The sequence below is a fragment of the Gossypium hirsutum genome, chromosome A10 (genome assembly GCF_007990345.1).
Source record: "Gossypium hirsutum isolate 1008001.06 chromosome A10, Gossypium_hirsutum_v2.1, whole genome shotgun sequence".
Lineage (NCBI taxonomy): Eukaryota > Viridiplantae > Streptophyta > Magnoliopsida > Malvales > Malvaceae > Gossypium > Gossypium hirsutum.
Window position 1 is genome coordinate 21657650 of NC_053433.1, and position 23772 is coordinate 21681421.

At 32.0% G+C, this 23772-nt stretch overlaps 3 protein-coding genes across 5 annotated transcripts; all 3 read left to right on the forward strand.

The window, feature by feature from the left end:
• The first annotated feature begins 12024 nt into the window (after window positions 1-12024).
• LOC107897557 (transcription initiation factor TFIID subunit 13) lies at window positions 12025-15045 on the forward strand. Of its 2 annotated transcripts, none has more exons than XM_016823046.2 (5): window positions 12025-12400; window positions 12504-12541; window positions 13538-13597; window positions 13691-13765; window positions 14714-15045. In XM_016823046.2, exons 1-5 carry the CDS (start codon window positions 12298-12300, stop codon window positions 14822-14824), a joined length of 387 nt encoding a protein of 128 aa, XP_016678535.1. In that variant the 5' UTR covers window positions 12025-12297; the 3' UTR covers window positions 14825-15045. The 2 variants fall into 2 exon arrangements, with proteins under 2 accessions (XP_016678535.1, XP_040934918.1); XM_041078984.1 differs by having other exon boundaries at window positions 12032-12400; window positions 13538-13585.
• Window positions 15046-16034: 989 nt separating this feature from the next.
• LOC107897555 (surfeit locus protein 2) lies at window positions 16035-18487 on the forward strand. The gene is made up of 5 exons (XM_016823044.2): window positions 16035-16398; window positions 17280-17377; window positions 17461-17739; window positions 18027-18075; window positions 18222-18487. Exons 1-5 carry the CDS (start codon window positions 16148-16150, stop codon window positions 18301-18303), a joined length of 759 nt encoding a protein of 252 aa, XP_016678533.2. The 5' UTR covers window positions 16035-16147; the 3' UTR covers window positions 18304-18487.
• Window positions 18488-19312: 825 nt separating this feature from the next.
• On the forward strand, window positions 19313-23612 carry LOC107897554 (pentatricopeptide repeat-containing protein At4g35850, mitochondrial). Of its 2 annotated transcripts, none has more exons than XM_016823041.2 (13): window positions 19313-19470; window positions 19560-19698; window positions 20159-20321; window positions 20520-20585; window positions 20724-20821; window positions 21040-21157; window positions 21251-21454; window positions 21599-21675; window positions 21791-21884; window positions 22470-22535; window positions 22633-22710; window positions 22803-22904; window positions 23286-23612. In XM_016823041.2, the coding sequence occupies exons 1-13, from the start codon at window positions 19443-19445 to the stop codon at window positions 23382-23384; spliced, it is 1332 nt and encodes a 443-aa protein (XP_016678530.1). In that variant the 5' UTR covers window positions 19313-19442; the 3' UTR covers window positions 23385-23612. The 2 variants fall into 2 exon arrangements, with proteins under 2 accessions (XP_016678530.1, XP_016678531.1); XM_016823042.2 differs by having other exon boundaries at window positions 19346-19470; window positions 19563-19698.
• The last annotated feature ends 160 nt before the right edge of the window (window positions 23613-23772 follow it).

Here is a 23772-nt window from a genome sequence, read left to right on the forward strand (position 1 = left end):
TAAGTTACACATATATTAGTATTATTTAACTATTATTTTTTTTAGATTTGTTGGGAAACATAATTTTAATATTTTTAGTGTTTTTGATGTATTATATTTAAAAAAATTAATATGGCCTGACTGAGCTCGAATTTTAGCACTTCTCATCTGGGCTGGGTTTGGGTAAAATTTTAGACTCATTTTTTAGACTGGGCCTAAGCTTATCAAACAAGTCTAAACTTTTGTCAATACCCGGCCTGATCCATGGATAGGTCTAGTTCTAAGTAGATAATTTATCAAAACCTTTTAATTTTATAAAATAATAAATATTATTTTGACAGTAATTTTATCTTATCATATATAATTTAGAAAAATAATTTAATATGGTGGGATTTGAACTCAAAGTTAATATTTAGTACTCTCACAATGTATTTTTTTAATTTCACAAACAGATTTAAAAAATTATAATGTATTCTATTTATTTTATATATTTATTTTTTAAATATTTTGTTATACTTTATAGAATACTTGTCAACTACTTGGTGATCTTTATCTTATTTGTAGAGCTTAAAATCTTGACTGAGAGTGTAATAAATATTTTTTACTGAATCTAAAACATTAGGATTTTTAATAATTCAGTTTTACTATTTAAATAAAAAATTATGTTTAATTATTATATAAAATTTTCATCCGTGGTAGCTGTGCGATAATAAAATATTTGTATATGTAATTATGCCGTATTCTATAAAAAAAAAAAAAAGAATTTGTGTCTTATTCTGTATTACGAGGTCTACCTATAATCACGGCGCAAATGCTTGTAAACGCCTTGGTATTTGGAATAATATATGCATAAGAATAATACTAACTTTTGATATACGCAGTCTTTTAGTCTTAAAAAATAGTACTTAATTAATTAAGTTTTATCACACGGTACTTTCTTAAGAGAATTTTTTTTTAAAAAAACTTAAATAAATGAAATAAAGGGATAAATGTTAAAATTATATATTAATTTTAATTTAATGTGTTATTGTACATATAAAATTTTAATTGTGGTTCAAATGTATATTTAAAATTTTAATTTTTAATTTAATCATACGCATTTAAAGAAATAAATATATCACTTTATTTTTGTATTGGATAAATATAATTATTTATATATGCAATATATAAATATAAAATGATGTTATATCAATAATTGTATTAATAATTTACAAGAATTAGGTCAGATCAAAATTTCATGTATAAAATTACACAAAATCAAATTTCATGTATATAATTGCTCATTAAACCATAATTATGTATAGTTTTGAAAATTATCCCATGAAATAAATTATGGTGTTATAAAAAATAAAAAAAAAACTTAACCTACTAGTAAACAGAGGCGGATTTCCGCCGGGGGGTGGTTGATGCTCGGCCCCTATTTTACCATTTTAGCTCTTTAAATTTTTAAAATTTTTTAAATTAATAAAAAGTAAAATTGTACTTTATATCCTCAAAAATAATAAAAATTTAATTTAATTTTTAAAAATTATAAAAATATAAACAATTTAATTTCGATCTCCTACAATTTTTTCCTAACTTCTTCGGTGCTAAAAAATTTTGAGTATTAAATGGTAAGTGACTATTTATCTAATCCTCCTATTCAATACTTTATTTTTAAATTTTTAAAGAAATCAATGCAATGAATACTTTAGAAAGCACACCATAATATGTAAATTTTATTTTATATTAATTTTTTAATTAATGTTTTTATTAAATGGTCGTAATTGATTTGTTATGAAACTTGTATGACTATAGGGTTAATCCTTGCCACGCCTGTTGGTGGGATTGATCTCAACTTTGTGTGGGCGTTACGTATGGAACTAAAAAAGACTATTGGTTTATCAAGGCCATAAAAATTAAAAAATGAGTGCAGTTTCTAGGTTGAAAATGTCTACAGTAAAACACATAAAATGTCTTAAGATTTGACTTAAGAGTGAAGGTTAAAAATGATCGGTACAAACCCTAAAACTTATTTAAAATCTAAATTCTACCTAAAATACCTAAAATCTAAAGCTTAAAGAAACTTAAACTTAAACTTGAAATCTTGAAAAGCTTAAATAGATAAAAGACAATTTAATTTAAGGTTTAATAAAAATAATATAAAATTTAATCTGTGTGTTGACTTGAGAATTAAAGTGTTTATTGTCTCAAGTTTAATCTGGATTTAAGTTATACTAGATGCATTATTGTTAGGGTTTTATTCTTCTTTTGTAAATTATCAAAAAAAAAACTCTTTAAAAAAAGTATAAAGTTTAATATTTAAAATTAAAATTTTAAAAATCTTAGAAATCTGGCTTAAATATCTGCCATCTGAATGAATAAAATGTAAATTAGTATCAAAAGCTTAAAATCCAAGAAAAGAATTGAATCTTTAAAACTTAACTAGTGGGGGCGACGTATGGGCTGTAAATATTAATTTAATGTATTTTTAAATGTGAAAATTTCTAATTGTAAATTCCCTCCCGTCTGTCCCGCTCCCTCTCTCACCCTCCCGCTCAGGAGTTCAAAAAACAAATAAAAATCCATGTTGGTGCGATGCCAGGATCCGCCTTCTATTGTTCTTTGAATTAGGTGCATCGACGAATGCCCAGAAAAAGAAAGGGAAAGAAATGAGTTGGAATTCAGGGGTGAACCATATTCTCATAGAGTGCGGTACAGCTGCAATGGAATGGTTGAGGCATGGTTGGTGGTGGAAAATTTCATGGGTGGATTAGGATTATAGGAAGAAAGAAGACAAATTGAAAAAGCAGAGCCTTGAGGTTGAGGTGTGAGGGACGGTATAAGGGGGGAAGTATGGTGATGGGTTGGATTTAGAATGTTGAAATGCTCTTTTGCTTTTCTTTTTTTTTTTGTCTTTTTTGAACTTTTCAAAATATTACCAGTGGAAGATTCCTTCTAGAGAATTTGGATGACGATGATAGTGATGACTGATGATGAAGATTTCAAGCTGCTGCTACATTTTAGGGGGAGGGAGATATTTTTATTTAATTTAATATTAATATAATTTTTTATTTAATTATTTTTTCTTCTTCAAATTTTTAATGACACATGTTATTTTTTAACTGGCTCCAATGATTTTTATTTTATTTTTTACAAATGTAATAGTAGGAAGCCAACATTGATTATAGAAGTAAAGTGTAGTTTAAATGTAATAGTATCTAATTTAAACAAAAACATAGATTAAAGATCTCTTGTTAAATTAAAATTAAAAATCTAAAAATCTTGGAAATTTAGTTTAAATGTCTGCAATCTGAATGACAAAAATCTAAATTAGTATCAAAAGCTTAATACATTTAATTTAATGCTTAATATCTAAGTCTATAATCTTAGTATCTAATGTTTGAAGATTTTATGATTTGACAAAATTTAGCCTACAGTATTTTTGTGAATGTGTAAATGTTGAAGCTAAATTTATTAGAATTTTTTAAAATTAATACTAAATTAACAAGCAAATAATTGTGCCTTGCGCGTTGCACCCTTATTTCTCATTTTTTTTCATTTTAACGAAACTTTTTCCATTTTTCTTTGTTTTTGTCCTTTTTATCTTAGTCGGCTCGACTGGGTTCTTCGATATCTGACGGCAGAGCACCATACGTGGTAGCTTGAAACTGCAAATTTCTTTTATTATTATTAGGGTAAACTATAAAAATAGTCACTTTTGTTTACCTCATGTTACATTTTAGTCACTCATGTTTGAAATGTTATGTTTTAGTCACTTATGTTATTATTTTGTTACGAAGTGATCATTCTTCCGTTAAGTTCTGTTATCTCCCTAACGATAATCCTACGTGGCAGTGCAACTAGATATTACTAATATCCGGATGAAGTACGTATTAGCAGATTCACTAATATGATTATATATATATATTTACACATGTATCACATTACAAAAGTAAAATTTTAAATACTTATACCTAATAAAATATGTATCTCATTACAATAATAGTTATTTTCCAAATAACATATTGTTTTATAATTTTATTTCTTATTTAATATTTTAATTTAATTTTAATAATGCATACTTTATCCGGATGAAGTATGTATTAGCAGATTCAGTAATATCTAGTTGGACTGCCAAGTAGGATTACCGTTAGGGAGATAACAGAACTTAACGGAAGAGTGATCACTTCGTAACAAAATAATAACATAAGTGACTAAAACGTAACATTTCAAACATAAGTGACTAAAATGTAACATGAAGCAAACAAAAGTGACTATTTTTAAGTTTACCCTTATTATTATATTTTGAAAGCTTCTGTTTAAGTTTATTTTATTTTTAGGACTCCTAACAAATTATTGTAAAAAAAGTATTTCTTTTGTATTATCCTTTTTTTTGTTTCGAAAACTAAAGGGTTTTCCCCTTACTTTTCAAATCTGAAATTACTAGACCTAACGAGGACGAAGGGAGAAAGAAAAAAAGAGAAAGAGAACAAAAAAAAGGAATGTGAAAAAGAAAGGGAAAAAAGAAAAGAAAAGAAAAGGGGGTCATGGCACCCTGCACGCCCGAGGACTGGTGGTCCGATGATGCGTTATTCTTCAGGGGCCCCGTTTATTGCATGCATGAGGGAAAGAAGGGCCGAGAGGCTACCTTTTTCTTCTTTTTCCTTTGTTTTTTGTTTTCTATTCTTTATTGTATTTAGGGTGTCTGACCTCACTACTGACTCCCTTTTTCTTGGCTTTTTTTGCAGGTTATACGTGGTGTTCTTTAATCTTGCATTAATCTGTTTTACAAATGTGTTTAGTTCTCTTCTTTAATCTGTTATTTGTTCGATAATGCTCTCAAAATGTGTCTGTTGTTTTACTCTTTTGACCTTTGTACTGCTCTTTGTACATTATTGTACTCTCAATTTCGATTAGTTGAAAGTTTGCATCTCTTTTAAGTATTCACACTGTGCGGCGGTTAGGATTTAGAAACTCTAGCCTGAAAATGATGTGGGCTAGGCTTAATTGGCGGGCCTTGATCAGGTTAAAGTTAATTGGGCTGGGTCAGACCCAAATCCGAAATTAAAAGGAAAAAAGAAAAATCGGACCCCTAGCTTGGGCTCTTTTCTGAAAAATGGGTTGCAAGGTTATCAAATTTAACAGCGGCAAATCTATGGTTGAGGTTGAACATGCACTTTAATCAATAAATGGTTCAGATAATTCTGACATTGCTCGCAGGAGTTGGAAGGAAGACCAACGACCTAAACCATGGAACTCCAACCTTGATGATGATGAAAGGACCGACATTTTTATCAAAATTGATAAGCCTTTAAATTTTAATTTATTTCGGGTATTTTTCTCTCATGTTGTTTAAGTATTTTATTATATTATTTAAACTCCTACTTTATTTATTATGAATTTATATGAATAATTGGATAAAAAGAATTCAAATTTTATTTTTAATAAGTTTTTGTGAGTTAAATTTTTAACACAACATTACTTTAATATTTTGGTTAAAACTTAAGCTACAAAATTTTGTTTTGAGCCCATAATATACCGTTTCAAAAGAAATTGAATTATTTAATTGAAGTTATCTTATATCTTAAGCCTAAGAAACTTCAAGAATGCGCCCAAAAATGACCTGAAAGTTTGACGCAAAAATTTATCAAGAATCTAAAAAAATTCTACATTGTTTAATTAATGGTACTTTTATATTTTCTCCATTGTATTATTTTTGCCCTATAAATAAATATTATTAAGTTAAAACTTAGGGGGAGACTAGACCTATTCATAGGTCGAGTTACCTGTCCAAGCCTAAAGGTCAGCCTGAAATTTGGGAGGGTTTGGATAAAAATATTAGGCTTGAAAATGGGCTTGGGCAAAAATTTAAATTCATTTAAAATATGAGTCGGGCTCAGGTTTGAACGTTAAAGGCCCTTGCCTGACTCAATTTTAACTTTATAACACTTTATGTTATTTTTATATATTATATAATTTATAACGCATTAAAAAAATAAAACTATATGAAACATATAATACTATTATAATATAAACATTAAAATAATATTAAGATGATTATATAAAAAAAATTTATAAAATTATAAAATATTAAATTAAACTAATATAAATATTTATTTAATTTAAAAATAATATGGGTAGGTCTAAAATAAACTTCGATTAGTCTTTTATAAATACGAGCAGGCTTGAGCAAAAATTTAGGCCCATGTTTTGAGTCAAGCTTGAACAAACATAAAATATATTAATATAATATTTAGGCCTGACCCAACCCATGAAAACCTTTACCAGAGACAATGATATAGTTGCATTTAGTTTTATTTTACGTTTGCATTTTCTTTTTTCCATAAGTTGCTAAACTTCTTTTTTATAATCAAAGGGATTTCAAAGTTTTTACCGTAAAAATTTAACGAAATCTAATTTGTTCTTAATATTTTTTTTATTCTTTGGTATTCATGTATTTTCCTTTTTAATTAATAATATTTAAATCAATTGAATATTGGATCCATATTTGACAACTTAGAATATTTGCATTTAATTGTTTTATTGCTTCTAATATATTTTTTTGAATAACATAGTTGTATATGCCGCAATATCCAATTCACTATCATGGGATTAATGACTTAGTCTATCTTACTACTATTTTAAAGATAAATTAATATGATGTGAATGTTAAATTTCAATTTTAATTTATGAATTTGATTATCAATGTAAAGATAAATTTTAATATGCTTCAATAAATTGGATATAGTTATCGACATCACGCCTATTAATCAATCTCTCCTTCTTTTGATAATTAAGAGGAAACTTGTTGAAATTATTTCCCTTATTAACAAACAATCCTATATTATATACACACAATCAGAGTTCATTTAGCCTATATTTTATACACACATAATAATAAATTGCATACTTCGACATACACAACTATACTATTCGTCAAAAGTACTGGAATAATTAAACAATTATGGGGATGTATCAATTCTAGTTAATAATGCAAATATTATGAACTATCGAATACGTATCCTATACTCAACAAGGCGGAATATTCAAAAGATATGTAAATATCAAATAATAGAAATTAAAAACAAAATAAATTTCGCAAACTTAAAGAACCAAAACTTTGAAGGTTTTTTTTTTACTAGGAAAAGAGTTTAGCAACTAAGAATGTCTATTTATAGCACAAAATTTATTTAACAATCAAAATTGACATATTTTTACTGCAGATTTCAAGTCCATTTTTGGGTATCTTCTCGACTTGTTTAGGTTTGAAATGTTGAAATAGCCTGATTAGATATTTTAATTTCGATATATTATGAGTTTAAACTGAAATTTTTTAGCTTAAAAAATAATAAAAAAATTCGAACAGAGTCAAGGTTAAGACCCTAAGACTAAGGCTTAGTTTGGATGGGCGGTGCGTTTAGCTCCGGTGAGGTTAACAACAGCGGTGGCGGTGAGATTAGTTACTGTAGCGGTGAGATTGGATATTGTAGCGGTGAGATTAGAAACAGCGGTGGAGTGTGTGTTTGGATTCAAACGCAGCTGTAGCAGTGAGGTGAAAATAGAAAATGACTTTTAAGGACATTAGATTAAAAATGATATATAATAGAAGTTTTTAAAATTATTTAACAATTACAAAATTAATAAATGGTTAAAATTATTACAATTATATTTATTTTTAATAATAAATAATTAAAAATGAATTAAAACTAGAGACAAATTCAAAAATTTATTTTATTTAATATTTCAAAATTAATCATATATTTAATTATAGGGGCTCAATTAATTATTGAAAGATTATTGAAATTATTGAGCCTTTAGAAAAATAAAACATTATTGAAAGATAAAATAATAAAGCAACTCTAGAATAAGGGTCTTAATTCATGTTATTTCAAATGTTTGTCATCAGTAACTCAATGCAAGACATTGCTAGCACCAAATAACTTTAAAACTAAAGCCAACTGTTGGCTAGTAACTGAAATAGCCTATGGCCACCATGTAGAACGTGCAATGTCGAGCCTTGAGCTGGTCATCAATGCTAAAGGGAAGAGTTAAGAATCACATCTGTTGGGGTTTTGACAGTAGAGGAAGAAAACAGAAACAAGTAACCCGGATGATGTAAAGATTAACTTCATTACTTGAATAAGCAATATGCAAGAAAACAGAAGCATTTATGTTACAATGAAATATGGCAGTTAACTAATGTATAACTGCTCCCACTAATACATGACTAAAGCCTAGATAGAATTACAAACAAAATGTAGCTGACATACCAGCTATAACATCAAACATAAATCAATAACTACTCCTACTAACTTTAAGTATAAATTACACTGCAACTAAATCAAGTTACAAATGAACAAAATAAACAAAATGCTGCTGCTTATCTGGTTCAGCTTGGATGCTGGTCTGCATGCTGATTTGCTGCTGGTTTCCTGTTGCATTGCAGGCCAAAGTCAATACAACTATGAACTTACAATGAAAAATATAACACCATTTTTCAGAGTAAATTTATGCCAAATGCTAATTGTTTATTGAAAATATTGAACCCTGATGAACACAAAACAGACTTGAATTTAGTAAGATGGCATTAGCAATAGAAATTAATGCACCAATGGTTCTAGCAAAGCAACAAAAAGAAAGCAATGGACCTTTTATAAACTTAAAAGTGATAGAAAGACCATCCACCTGTAAACTAACAAATTAATAACGTGAAACCAAAAGTGTCCATAGGATACAACACAACGCATTCTGCTCATATCAGACAATGTCTACATGCAAACTGACTACATAAAGCTTGAGGATAAAAATATTGAGATGGATTAGAAATATAACAACCAATAAAGCAGGGTAGCTGGTATTAAAATTGCAGAAAGTTGACAACCTCTGCAGTGAGAGAAACAGGAGCATATCGACGAAGTTGCTTTTGTAGTATTAGACTGCGTGCTTCATTGTTCTCTTTGTACCTTTAAGCAAGTATTTGAACCGTTAACCACAACATGAAATGTCAACATGAATATAACATTTAGATGAATTTGACAATTATTTTGTTCAACAACATGGTCGTAGTTACTCAGCTTACCTTTTTGTAATTATATCAAAGAGAAGACCATATTGTTTATTTACATCATAAGGAACATATTTAGGATCTGCTTCAGCTAGGTGACTTCTATATTCCCCAAAAGAAATGTATTTTACATCAGAGACTTCGGTATCTTATCATAAAAAAAAAGCTAATAAAAAACATTCACATTTTCAGGTAGTTTTGTAGCGGGACAAATCACTTGTCAGTATTCCCTGTTTACCATTCACCATTCACATTTTCAAAGCATGACTTTCATATATAATTGTAAAGAAAATGTATAATGAACTATTCATTAAGCAGCAGGCACCATCAACAGCCTTAAATTCTGAGACTAAAACCAACTTAAAAGGAGGACAATCATGGTAAAGATGGAAGTTTAGAAGGATGAATCCCATCCATAGAATGAAGACCTGAGAGCTATATTGATATACTTCAGAATAGGGATTCTGCAGCAAATCCATGCAAGCCTATTAGGTTCAAAAACAAACCATAAAAAATGGATTTTCTAAACAAATAAATGTGATCAAACATTATAGACTTTTAGGCTTCTCATTTGTCTTTGTGCAAGATGTTTCTCTTTAAAAAAAAACCCCTTAAAAGAGGCACCAAAAGTTGAATTGCACTTACTCTTTGGCAGTCCAATATTTTTTGGAAAATTTTAGAGAGAGAAAGAGACAGACTTGTTCAACTTGTTTCCATAAATTCATCACTGACAGTGGCATTTTTCTTTCAGTGCTCGATTTAGATCAAAAAGGGAACTTCCAATCAAATAAGAGTAAAAAGCTTACAACATGAAAACAGACTGAAATACAACCAAGAGTGGAAGGGCTTAAGATCTAGAGTTGAATTCCACTTGTTCATTCAGTACAAGCAATGTTTAAACTTGAGATGATAAACCATACCTACACCAGATGTTTCACTGTAGTCAACTTTGTCACTACTGTAGACAGGTTTGGAATATCAAGAAAAGTAATCCATACTCCACCAGAAAACCAGTAGAAAACAAAATCCATGAAATTTTGAATGATAATTCCGACTGTTATTGACTATTGTTCATCTCAACAATTTTTGGACAAAAAAAGTACTTTGATATGGAAAACAAATATAGAATTTTGCATATTTAAAAGGTTTCTTGGCCATCTAGAAACCACTAGGTTTACCATCAGTTAGGAAACTATCAATTAGATATTTAAAAGAAATGTATTAACCAAATCTAGCAAGTATATAAAACAACAAAAAGTAGCAATGATAAATAAGAACATGGGGAGAATATATGTGCACGGCACACATAGAAAGATTAAAGACCGAACAGTTTTTCAAATGCCCTATGAAAGAAGCAGCACTGAAGACTTGTGAAATTGGATTCACTTACTGTGCTGTTATTAGCGATGAGTCACCAGTAGATATATGGCCAGCACTGGAGATATCCCACAACCCTGGCCACGAGTCCTTGCAGTCTGCACGTTTTTGGAGAAGTAATTCTTGTGTGCTCTCAGTAAAAATCCAGACATGGACTGCTTTATGGTAATCCCCATCTCGATGGACATCTCCCCTGCAAAGAGATCACAATGAGTTACATACCAAGAAACTACCATTATAGAGAAATGCCAGTACAGAAATCATAAGCAACCTCTAACACACAATAATACTCAAAATGAAATATTTTATATCAAATGTATGCCTCCCTAGCTCTAGCTTGCAAGTTTTCCATTCCCAGTTCCAATTTCAAGGACCATAAGCAGCCTCCCCCCCAACTCACACACACACTTGAAAACTTTCAGTTCTATAATCCAGATTGAGTACCAAAAAAATTAAGCAAAAAAATTAAGGGTTCATTGAAAGAAATTACAAACCAAATCAACAAATGAAGCTATTACTCCCAATTTCAAGGAACCAGCTTAACTAATCTCAAAGGTTCTATCAAACCCAATTTACAGAAGCTGCAAATAACAAGTATAGCTTAAATTAAATTGTCCTATAATTTTCCAATTTGATAACTGCAAAAACATGTTTTCTGCTAAGAGTAAGCAACAGGCAGTATAGAAAATAAATAAAAGAGCCAGTTGTAAAGTAATCTTTTATGTTGAAAGATCAAAAACAGATAATCCAGAAATTGACAAGAATGAAGGGACGTGCTTGGGCTTGGAACCGCCAATTTTTTTACTGATTTTTTTACCAATTTTAGTGAGAACGTCGAGATACTCTACTTGTTCAACATAAGGCTCTGCCATTGTTTCTTTCGGTGAATCGGACTTTGTCTTCATTGACAAATTTGGTAAATTGCGTGCTTCTTTATTTATAGCTGAAGACAGAATATGCTGAGAAGAGAAGATGAAGAACGGAAGAAGAAAAAGGAATGAAGAACGGATGAAGGAGAAGAAGCCTTACCTGGATGAAGGAGGAACCGGAAGAGGTCTTTGACCAAACTGATTTGCAACCCAAGGGGAAGGGGAAAGGGGAGAAGAAGGGTAACCCAACATCAGAAAAGCTTGAAGAATGCAACTGAAGAATGGGTAAAAGAGGAAAAGAAAAAGCAATTGAAGTTGAGAAATTTTTACTGGAACAAAAGGCTCCAGTCTAAAATTAAGGCTCCAGTGAGGTGAAATACATTTTCAACGCACTGAAGAGTGCTTTCCAAACAGCCTGGCGTTTGCTAGCATTTCAGTTGCAATTTTTTTTAGCCTAAAAAAAATAACGTACTGAGATCCAGTTGCATCCAAAGGGGCCCTAAGTGTCTAAGTTCGAGTCCACTTCATATAAATCATATGTATACTCTATCCAGATTTATTTATAGATTGAATGGATTTTATTCAAAATTATTTTGGAGTCTAAGCTTAATCTAGTTTGTGCTAGTGATTCAAATATATAATCTTTGTAATTATCTGTCCATATTATTCTACTTTTTTCCTCTTCAAAGAAAAAACAAAAAAAAAAAAAAACCACTAAAAGTATACAACAGATACCTTCGCTCAGCCCAACTAAAGACATTGGTGAGCCAAAATAGGAGTCTATCTTGGCCCATAAAATTACCATCTTTTCAGTTCAACGACGATTTCTCTCAAAATTTCTTGAATTGAATCCTTTTCTCGTATTTGTTCCTTCTCCAGAAAATCAGCGACGGGATAAAACCATTTGTTTCGATTTAAACGCTTTAAAGATTCTTGGTTTTCTGATATAGATTTTTTTTTCTTGGGACTTGTTTGTTTTCCGCGATTCTGTGGGAAAGTGAGAAGTTTTTTTTTCTGGGATAGAGGATGAGTAACCCATCTACAGGAGCCTCTTCAAAATCAAAAGTCAGTTCTTCACAACCTTCAGAGACATCTTTCAAGCGCAAAAGAGGAGTGTTTCAAAAAGATTGTAAAACCGATTTTTCTTATTTATACAAGTTTTCCTGCAAATTTTCTTTTGTTTTTCTTTTTCAATAATTTACATTTTCTTTTTCCTTTGTTTCTTGTTACAGTGCAGCATATGATGTATGGTTTTGGAGATGATCCTAATGTAAGTATCCTTCGGAATTTCAACATTGAGCCCACTAACCTATTTTTGATGAATGCTGTATCCTCTGTTGAATTCTTTGACGAGCTTTGTATATTTTATGCGTATGATTTCATTTAGAGTTTGTAGCCATTAAGTTATTTCCCCGATGTTTTTTTTCCATAACCATGGATTTTTTAACCTTTTATACTGTGATTGTTTTGAGAGGGCTAAAGCTTTGAGTTAAAGTGCATATTTGCAAGCAATGTTCTTTGGACTCGGATGTGATTGTTACATACGGATATATATTCGGACATGGATATATCAAAATTTTCTAAGCTTTACCATGTCTTTGGAGGGTTATATCTCCACACATATGTTTGAATATGTGTTGAACATGAAAAAGAAAAATGGAAGGTTGGAGCAACCTAGGTTGCAGCTTTGCAATAAGTTGCTCAAAATATTTATCGTATGAGTAAGGCTAATTCAAAGAAGTTGCTCTTAGTTATAATATGTTTTTCACAATTTCTTTGCTTGCTATATGTCTATATTCTATTAATCAATGATAATATTTGCATGTTTGTAAGTTCAAGCTAAAACAAGGCACCATATGATACACTTTTCTGAGTTGAGAGGATAAAGTCATACTATATTATTTAGATTCGGGTGTGAATGTTGTGTACAGGTTTGTTTAATTTTTTAAAAGTTTTTTCATGTTTTCGGAAAACCCTTGGAGGATTGTATCCCCACTCATGTCTGAATATTCATTGAACATTAATGTTGGATATGAAGTTCTCTAGAAAAATGAAGAGTTGAAAAAACATAGAGATCGAAAGGAGGAGTACAATTACAATATATAAAATTCCGGATCTCATTCTATGGAGTATGGATGCTTTATTGTGAGAAAGGTTCATTAGTTGCCTACATTTGCCTGCGTATATAACTGTAACAAAAGTGATGCATTTGCGATTGTATAATTTATTTGATCATAATTATGAATTTCAATTGTTGTGTTTTCAGCCACTTCCGGAGACTGTGGCCCTTGTGGAGGATATTGTGGTGGAATATGTAACAGATATGGTGTTATTTTTAATGCTTTGCTGATTTTGATTTTTTGGTTTGATGGGATGGCATTGTTGGTAACATGTTTGTTATTTTTCGAACCATCTTTAGGCACATAAAGCTCAAGATATTGGATCAAAGAGAGGAAAGCTATCGGTCGAGGATTTTCTATATCTCATTCGCAAGGTAACTTACACTGTACTTTATTCGGATGAGTGTGTGTTGAATATAGATTTATGTTCGACATGGGTATATTTAATATCTTTTAAGTTTTTTGGTGTATTTGGAGGGTTCTTGGAGGGTCATATCCTCTTACTCATGTTTGAATATATGTTGGACATGAATGTCGAGCACAGACAGTTCATACGAAATGAGGAATCAGAAAAATATAGTTTTAGTGGAGTATTTGCTTATGTATTGTGATACTTGGAATTTCTATATATTTCCATAAATTGTTTAAACTAATTTATTTGAGATTATAGTCCTGAGCTATGTTACTTGGGACTTATGTGTGAGTGTCAGGTGTAAGTTTGTGTCCGACAAAAGCATTTCAAATTTTTAGAAATGTTTTCAATGTATTTAAAGAGTTTTCAGATAGTCATATTATCGGACTCTAGTTTCTGACTTGGGTGCTCCAAGAAAAAGAAAATGGGTCATAGGCCTTGTTCTTGAGTTAGTTTCCAATGGTGGAGATTGCGTGTGATATTTTTATCACTTTTCCTTTGAATTAATTATAATAACATGGAGTAGGTAGGTAAACAAGACATGTATACTCGGAGGCTACTTGGTTTTGGTTTGCTAAAAGGAAATCAACTTTGGCTAAATAATTGTTGACACAACCTCGAGTAGTTGAATGAGTTGAATGCTTTACTCGAGTAGCTCATGTCCTAATCTATTTTCTTAATTAGTAATATAAAGCTTTATTCAGATTTGAGCATAAAGAGTAGATTCTAAAATCAAGCATGAGAATATAGCTCATTACGAGCGAGTTTGATCAAACAATCTGAATTTTAGCTTAAAATGAGTTTGAACTTTAATAGCAAAAGTTGATGTATCTTGATCCAAGTTTCGAGTCTTGAAATCCAAGCTTCTTATAGCATGAGCTAGGCTGGAGTAATCACTTTGATCATGCAGGACTTGCCGAAACTAAATCGTTGTACTGAATTGCTATCAATGCAAGAAGAGCTGAAGCAAGCAAGGAAGGCATTTGAGGTTGATGAAGAAAAATTGGGTACATTAGAGTAGCCTTTATTTTCTACTTCTGGCCTGGGTCAAGGCTCTACTACATTTAGCAATGTAAGAAATGCTTATATACTGTTTTTGTTAGAAGCTGGAACAATATGATACTATTGCTGTAAATCTCAGATACTGTGTGTATTGAAAATCTATGTTGTTTGTATTCGGATCAGTGTTAAATACGGATGAATATAGTTGATATGAGCATATTCAAAATTTTTAAAAGATTATACTTTGTCTAGATATCTGTCAATGTGGATATATTAGAAAATAAGGGTCTATCTATGATACAAATTCTGAAAGGTCACCTGAAAAGTAAGAGGGTTTGGACAAAATTATAGGCTCATAAAATGGGCTTAGACAAAAAGCGAGTCTCATTTTCAAAATGGGCTGGGTCTTAAATATGATTTTTGGGCCTGACCTGTTCGGCCCGAATCATATTGCTAAAATAATAGGCCACCCTTTCTTTTCTTTTCCCGATTTCTTCGGCCACTCTCCTTCAAATCCTTAATTCTAATCCCTAACATTAACACCTCCAAATCCTGTTTCCACTCCAACACCCACAGGCCACCACCATCATCGTTAACGACTCCAAAACCCGAAGGTAACAACCCTCTGTTTTTGAACATTTCCACCATTTTTGAATTATTTTTCTTTCATCTCTGTTTTTTTTGTTTATGCTTCTTGCTAAGGTTGATTTCCTTGCTAGAGTTTATATGGTTTGTGTAGGGATTGTTTGTGGAGTTGATCTTATGACCCCAAGTTTATGTAGGTTATGTATATGAGGACTAAATAGCAATGAAGAGGGGGTTTTATCTATTTTGAAATAATCCAAGTTTTCCGGTGTCAAAATCTTAATTCTTCCCGTAAGTACCTGAATTGTGTTTTATATATGGTTTTATTTGCAAACATCTGAAGAGAGGCATGCATGTACTCCCTGCTTGTATAAAAAAAAAACACACGGGACCGGATAGGCCAAAATTTAGTAAATATAATCTGATTCTAACTTGAATAAAAATTTAAACTCATTTTCCGACTGAATCTGAACGTATCAATTGGGCCTAAATTTTTTGTTGAACCTAGTCCGGCCACAGGCACCTCTACAATTATTTTTTTTCCGAATTAATCTTCAATGATCATCTGAATCCCTTAAACGACGTTGAAAAGGTGCCGTTTTATCACACACCAAAAGAGAACAACTTTGGTTAAACGTTGTCGTCTGATTGAATTTAAACAGACATAAGAAAAAAAAAAGGGTGTCGTTTCTAGGCATCAAAGAAGTGAAAGCAGAAGAGAACGCCTAGGCAGCAGCCATAACAATTAACGACAGCAATGGAGGAGGCAAGTGAAGAAAAGAAAGGAGGCGGCGGCGGAAACAAAGAAGGGACCGATTTGTTGGGACCTCCAACCTTCTCGGAACTCCCAAACGGCAGGCTCAAGTGCGTTGAAACAGGCCACGAGATGGTCGTCAAAGACAAGGATTCCTATGCTCACAGCAAACGTTGTCGTTTAGGCCTTATCGACTTTGCTTTGTCTCACTCTAAGCCCCCTCTCAACATGTTCAAACAAGACCCTCTTTCCCGGTAAATGAACCGACAAAAACCCAATGCCTTCCTCTTTCTTTTTATTACATTAATTGAATCTGTAGCTTTTTTTCTTAACCGATTCTCTTTTTGTTAATTATTTTTATCTATTTGTTTATGTTAAATGAAGAAAAGGGTTAACAAAGATTGAAACTTTTAGCTAAACTAAGCTATTTTGTGATGACCCAGAATCAAATAAATCGAAAAAAATTATGTTTTGGGTCAAATATTTTCAAGTTGAAAATAAGGGTTTTTGGGGGGAGTTACAATATTCTCTAGAAATCTACATGTTTTAAAGCATTTGGCCGATTACCAATGCCAAGTTTCTGTCTTGAGGTTCCAAATTTTCATTATAGAGAATTTTATTAGGGTGAATCTAGAGTTATAATAGAGATGAGTCCAGGCTTATCTCGAAATTCAGAGCTCGGCTTGAGCTAGATTGGGTTTCTTGTTTAAAACTCAAACTTGGTTCGAGATAAAAGTCGAACTGTTCGAGCTTACTCAATTAGGCAACTTTACCTAGTAAAAAGAATGAGCTCTAGTCTCGTGTTCGACTTCGAGCTTGATTATTTATGCTCAAACTTGAGTTCAAGTTTGAATTGAAATTTTTAATACCAATTAAAAATAAAGAGCTCAATTAGAATCATGAGCTATTTGAGTTAAGTAATAAGATATTCAAATTCGGGTATCGAGCTGAGGTTGAGCTCAACTAAACTATTTCTGAGCCAAATTTAACTTTGTTTCGAGCAAACCCGAGTAGGTTGTGAGCATTTGTGTTTCATTACACCCCTATGTGAATCTTTTACATTTGATTAGTGTCATCATTCATGTGTTTTCTGCAAATATGATTGATTCTGAGTTTCTATTTTATTGTTTATCAGTTCGAAGTTGATTTGTAAACTAACTGGTGATAACGTCAACAAGTCTGAGGAACATATTTGGAAGCATATCAATGGGAAACGGTTTCTCAATAAATTAGGTTCGAATTGCACTTTTTGGTTATTTGATTTGTAGATTGATTGGCATACTTTGTGTTAATTCTTGGTGAATTCTTATGAACAGAGCAAAAGGAAATGGAGAAGGAGTTGAATGATGAAACCATGTGCGAGGAAGGTGAGAAGAAGCCAAAGAAAGTAAAAAATAAGAAGAAGATGAAGGAAAAGGAAAAGGCAGTTGAAGAAATTATCTCTGAAGTTAGAGATTCAGCTGAAAATGAAAGTGAGTCTGAAGAACCTGAGTTTTGGATTCCCCCGGTTGGAGACCGTTGGGACTTTGATGACGGAGGGGATCGATGGGGTTCTAGTTCAGAGTCAGATGAAAGTGATGATGAAAACGAACCAGGTGCGGTTGGACTCTCCTGTATAAAGCAGATATACATTTTGAAAAAAAGTTATGCACTTTGTAGTTATGTGTGTGCGCACTCAATAAGTTATTAGAACTTTGTTCGGGTTATGTGAACTTAGAACAACTAAATGAATCTTTTACGAGCACAGTTTATTTTTGTTGTATAACTTGTTGGGACTAAAAAATCTGGTATCTTTTGGCTGCTGTGTCCTAATTTAGAAAATTATGTTGAATCATCTGATTTTATGTCTGGTCTCTTAATTTCAATGTATTTCTTCCATCAGAGGCTGTGGTCGAAGAACGCAAAAAGGAGTCCGAAGAGCTTTCTACAAGGTACAATGCTTCATTTAAATCTTGTTTATGTATATGTCCGCCATTTCTGAATAACTTTTTATACTTTCATTTCTTCTTCACATTGATGCATAGCAAACCAGCTTTTTTTTTTGGGGGGATTATTTAGTTCTTGTCTGATGTTGTAGAGCAAAGAGAATGACAATAGAAATCGGACCGAGCAGCTTTGCATCAAGGAAGAAGAAGAGTCGGAAAAACACAAGCAGCTAAGTTGCCCTTATGGCTTGTGAAGGCGAGTGTTTTTGGCATGTAATTCAGCTACAAATTTTCCAGTTTTTTGTTTGGCAAAATAGAAAGGCAAATTCCCAAATCCCTTTGGATTAAATGGTTTTAATTGTAGTAAATTTGACTTGCTCTTTTGTTTTACCTTAATCTACTTTTGCTAGTTTGTGGATGCTTTCCCTTTTCGTATTTTCTCTCAATTTTTTTTTCCAAAGATTTCTGCAGGTTTGACCTTGGGGAAAAATATGTATTTTTTTTTATGCAAAAGAGATTGCAAATCAAAGTAGGAGAAAGGAAGGTTACAAATCCAAAATCCCAATGTTTAGTTTTAATCATATCTAATGTTAAATTACCTATAGCCTCTTAACACATAAATAGGAAGATAACACATTTTAGTATACTTGAGCTTATGTTTTTTTGCATTGGTAATAATATATATATTAATCGAGTTAAGACATGATATAATTAAATATAATTAAAGTCTCGTTTAGGTAAATAATGCAATCGAATATACAATGAATAATGTTAAGTTAAATTCAAATAGTAATCAAATTTAAAGTAAGCCATCAGCAAGTATTGGTGTTGTGATGAGGTATATTCTACTATTAAAGAAAGAGTGTAAGTTTAAATTTTAGAGATGATATTTTTAAGAGAGGGATAATAAAAAATCTTGAACATGGATTATAAAATGGATACGATAAATTCAAAAAATTGAACCTGTTTGAAGGTAGTATAAGTTTTAATATAAGTTTTAAGAGTTGCATTATATGCTCAGATAGTTTGATATAATCAAAGTTTATGTTACAAACATCTTTAAGGCGACTTTTAACCACCTACAAGTAGTATATTTTTTATTCTACAAGTAGTTTTGAAAGATTATGTCTGACACTATATCAAATATTATTTAAATTTTTTATTATTTCAGAATGAGGTAGGGAGAAGAAAAACATTATCTGCGTAGCCGAGACCTTAATCCACTTGGGCTTGGCCTAAAATCATTCATTACTGAAACGCACCGGTTTAGCTCTATGATAAAAAAACAAAGAAACTGAAGAAAGCACAAAGGGTTTTTGGAAGCAAAGCAGAGCGAAGAAAACCCTTCTCTGTTATTCACTCTGTTTTCGCCAATGAAGTTCCTCTTTCGATTTATTTCCGGTATAAATTCCAAAACTATACAAACACCAAAATTTTCTTTTTACGAATCGATTTCTTATCTCGTTTCTTGTATCTTTTGTTGTCGAAAGCTGGTCCCAACAGGACTCTGCTTCGTTCACTGGGTCGCCGCCAGTTTTCGGATTTAACTGGAACAAAAGCCAAACGAAACTATGCTGACAATGTCTCTGAGTATAACACTGTCCTCGCTTCTCTCAATGCCAAACGAAGGTTCTGTCGTTTAACTTGTTGCTTTGTCCGGGTCCTATTTGATGTCTTTGTTTATATATGGTGTAGTTTTTGTTTTACTATTTTGTTTTTAATTTCAGAAGCAAAAAAGGAGAGGAAAAAAAACTGGATTTAAACATAATATTTTTGGAAAAAATATAATTTAAAGAATTTTTTACTTTGCATTTAGAGAAAAAGAAAATATGATTTTACTTTTGAGTACATTCCCTTTGGTTATTTGTTCATAATTAATCAATTATGTGGTTGTGGACACCAAGTTCTGTTCGGTTTAAGTTGTTTCTTATTTGATTGCGATCCATTGATTTAGCTTTGATCCATATTGTCTGGCGGTTGAGAATTCCGTTATGACACTGGTTTCTTTATAGGAACTCTAAGGAAGCAAATGACAAAGAAAAAATAGACTATAGGCTTATTTGTTTGTGAATTGGATATGGCGATGCAGACATTTTTTGTTGAGGGATGTTTTTGATGATATGATGCTGGATGGGGTGCAGCCAACTAGAGATACTTTTGAAGCTTTGATTATGGGAACCATGAGAGGGTCACGCCTGCAAGATGCTCTCTTTTTCAGAGATGAAATGAAGGCCATGGGATTAGTCCCTGAGGTATGTTTCCTTTCTATCCTAACTAGTTCTTCTTTGCAGCGATTGCCTATGTTACTCTGACTCGGGAAGAGTCAGATCAAATCTGTTATTGGTTTGTTTTTAATATCTACTTTACCATACCAAAAGTGGCCATTTCATTCTTTATCGAATTATGTGTTAATTATTTAGAATGACTCTTGAATTTTATTTATGTCATAGGTCTCTTTGTACAACTTTTTGATCTCAACCTGTGGGAAATGCAAGAATGCTAACCTCGCAATTCAGGTATCCCTCTCTTTTGTTTGTGAGATATTTTATTTGTTTAATTTTGATATTCTTTTAGTAGCTCAAGATTGATATTTCTATTTTCTCGCTAACCTCAAATTATTTAACCTAGTTGTTAATTGTTATCTTTCATGCAAGATTCTGGAAGAAATGAAGAGATACAATGTGAAGCCAAATGAACAAACTTATGTTTGTCTTATTAATGCATGTGCAGCAGCTGGACGACTAGATCAAGTGTATGGTACTATACCTTTGGGTGTGACTTTCTATTTTTAAGTTCAATGACTTTGCTTGGATTCTGTATTCTATGGAATGATTGTTCCTTAGCTTATTTTGCACAGTGATTAGACTGAATTTTGACTTTGCAAAACTATTATCTGTTTCTTAATGACTGATCGAAGAAGTTTCTTTGATTTGGATAATTATTAAACTAATCTGCATGTAAATGCTTTAGGTTAGCAATAGTCCGTGATATGACTGCTGCTGGTGGTGAATTGAACAAGTTCTGCTATGCCGGACTTATTATTGCACATATGAACAAGACACCTCGATCAGATGATGTAGCAGCCAAAGTAATTTTCAAACATTTTTATCTACTTTGACAAGCGCTTCATCATTTTTTCTTTTCTTTTTGTAGTTTACTAATATTTATTTCGCCCCTCTAGATTATTGAGTTAGCTGAGCAGTCAAAAGGTTGGTCATCTGTTGAAGAAAGTGGAAATACTGGAAATACAATGCTTGGTATTTCCGAGGAAGAGTTGTACAACTTACCTACTGCTGAATTTGTTCATAGGCGCTTTTTCATATACAGGCAGTTTACTGTATACCATGTTGCATTTCACGCTTGTGCAGACCTTAAGAATGTAGAGGTAACATTTCACATCTTCTGAAAATCCGCTTTGGACCATCTTCTCTCTGGATTCATCTGTTTTGTTTTTCCAAAGCATGTTTTGTGTACTGTGCAAATGTGATTCTTAAATCTTTATTCATATATTTGTCCATGGTCTTGGTAGGCAACCGAAACTTTACTGGAGATGCTCAAGAAGGATGGAAAAGTTCCCGACACCTTTATTACCATGCAAATTATGAGGTTAGCATTTTATTTTTGTCATTGATTTGGCCTTTTTAACGGGAAAAAGCTCTCGAGTTGTGACAATTTCCCTTTATTAATCCCTGTTTTTATTTTTGCGCCTTTTCCTTGTTAGATGCTATCTGCATGCTGGAAACATTGACCATGCTGTTCAAATTTTTGAGGACTACATGAATGGAGGAAAGCCTCCGGCTATGGAACTTTATGCAGTGAGTTTACAATACTCATTACTTGCTAAGATATATTATTCTGTCAATATTTTTTGTTTTCTCTGTGCTTTGTGAATAGTTGTCCATTTGTTTCTTTTTTCTCTAACCCGGCAAAACTTGACAATTAACTAATGTCAAACATATAATTTGTCTTCACAATATGTGTGAAGTCCACTTATATATGGCAGTGAGGATAATATAAGACCACCTCAATTTTTTTGTAATATTATGTGGCTAGCTTGCTCGTTGTTACCTTGTTCTATTGTCATCAGTGACCTTATCCTATGTTACTTGAACTTGTGCATGAGTGTTGAATGAGTGTGTATCCAACATAGGTATTTTCTAAGTTTTCCAAGTCCTTTTCATGTATTTAAGGGTCCTCGGAAGGTTATATCTCTATTAATGTGTTTGCAGACTTGTCAGACGTGGGTGTCGGACACAAGTACTTCTAGAAAAACAAATAGTTAAGAGCTACATAGAATATGTCTACTTGATAAAAAGACTGATTTGTAATATGATTTAACGTTATGCGGTTCCATATAGTTGAAGTCGGGTAATTATTTACCGCAATTTCTTTGTTTGTAGACACTCATTGAAGGAGCCATGGTCGGGTATACTCCGAGAGGAATGGAACTTGCTCAAGAAACACTGGTATGTATGATGCTGTTTAATTGACTCATTAACTTCCTGATCTCATGGTTGTCTTAGGCATATTAAAATCATACTGTTTCCTTGGCTCAATGCGTAGGTCAATATGACTAAAAGAAACTTCTTCTTGAACTCTAAATTCGGAAGTGATCTCCTCCTTATAGCCGCGGGCGAGAAGGTAAGCAAATACTTAAGTTACCAGACATTTTTCGGGAAGTATTTTACTGCCATCTTTCAATATGTAATAACTTTTTCTGTTTTCCAACACAGACCGGTGGATATACGAATGCAAACTATATATGGGACCTGATGCAGGCTCGAAAAATTGTTCCATCTCTTCCTGCAGTGGAAGCTTACTACAGTGGCCTAAAAGTAAGCTTACTATCTGCGAAAGTATTAGTTGTCTTTCATTGTTCATTATCTCCTTTCTGTTAGGTAGTGTGAGGAACAATCAATGGTTCTCAGTAGGGTCCGGAAACTGATTTGAACCATAGTATTTGCTTCAATTTTTTTTTTTTAAATTCAGTTTGATTTTGGTCTAATATTTTTCCCCCCTAAAATTACTGTTACTGCTTGGGCTGATGTCAGCCACAATATTAGTTGCCTTTCAATTTCATTGTTCAAAATCTCCATTCTCCTAAGGTGAAGAACAAACAATGGTTCGGTTGAAGTGCTACACCATAACTAAAACCTGTCCAGTCTGATAATTTAACTAATTTGTAAATTTACATATTCTCTTCTCCTATATTGCAGGGACGCGAAATTCCAGAAGATGACCCAAGACTGCAATTAGTTACTCGAACCTTAAACAACCTGCGTGCCAGATTCGGACCCTCACTTGGGCGACCGTGATAGAATGAAGAGGAGAATATGTTTTTAAGGTAACCCATGGCTTTGGGTTTGGTTTTCCTCCCAAGTACTATTGCCTTTGCTTAAGTAGAACATGAGCCAAAATCTTCTGTATTTGTCTAACTCTATTTTAGTTCTTGACTGATTCAGTTGATGTTTCTATTTTTCCCGAAAAATATTTTGATCATTAAACTACTAATGAATACATATATAAAAAAAATTATTGTAGTATTTTGATTTCCTTGAGATTCAAAATGAATATCGTAGCTTGAACCCCCTTAAATTGAATATAATTCATTCAGAAGTCTTGCATAGAATACATTCAACTATTACATGAACCTAATCTGGAATATTGACTATTTAACTCCATGAGTCATTTCGAGCACTACAA

Coding starts and splice junctions, on each gene's coding strand:
- LOC107897557 (XM_016823046.2), top strand. CDS start 12,298: ATGAGTAACCCATCTACAGGAGCCTCTTCAAAATCAAAAGTCAGTTCT. Junction 12,542..13,537: donor GTTTTGGAGATGATCCTAAT/GTAAGTATCCTT, acceptor TTGTGTTTTCAG/CCACTTCCGGAGACTGTGGC. Junction 13,766..14,713: donor TTCTATATCTCATTCGCAAG/GTAACTTACACT, acceptor TTGATCATGCAG/GACTTGCCGAAACTAAATCG.
- LOC107897555 (XM_016823044.2), top strand. CDS start 16,148: ATGGAGGAGGCAAGTGAAGAAAAGAAAGGAGGCGGCGGCGGAAACAAA. Junction 17,378..17,460: donor ACGGTTTCTCAATAAATTAG/GTTCGAATTGCA, acceptor TCTTATGAACAG/AGCAAAAGGAAATGGAGAAG. Junction 17,740..18,026: donor TGATGATGAAAACGAACCAG/GTGCGGTTGGAC, acceptor TTCTTCCATCAG/AGGCTGTGGTCGAAGAACGC.
- LOC107897554 (XM_016823041.2), top strand. CDS start 19,443: ATGAAGTTCCTCTTTCGATTTATTTCCG. Junction 20,586..20,723: donor ATGCTAACCTCGCAATTCAG/GTATCCCTCTCT, acceptor CTTTCATGCAAG/ATTCTGGAAGAAATGAAGAG. Junction 22,711..22,802: donor TTATAGCCGCGGGCGAGAAG/GTAAGCAAATAC, acceptor TTTCCAACACAG/ACCGGTGGATATACGAATGC.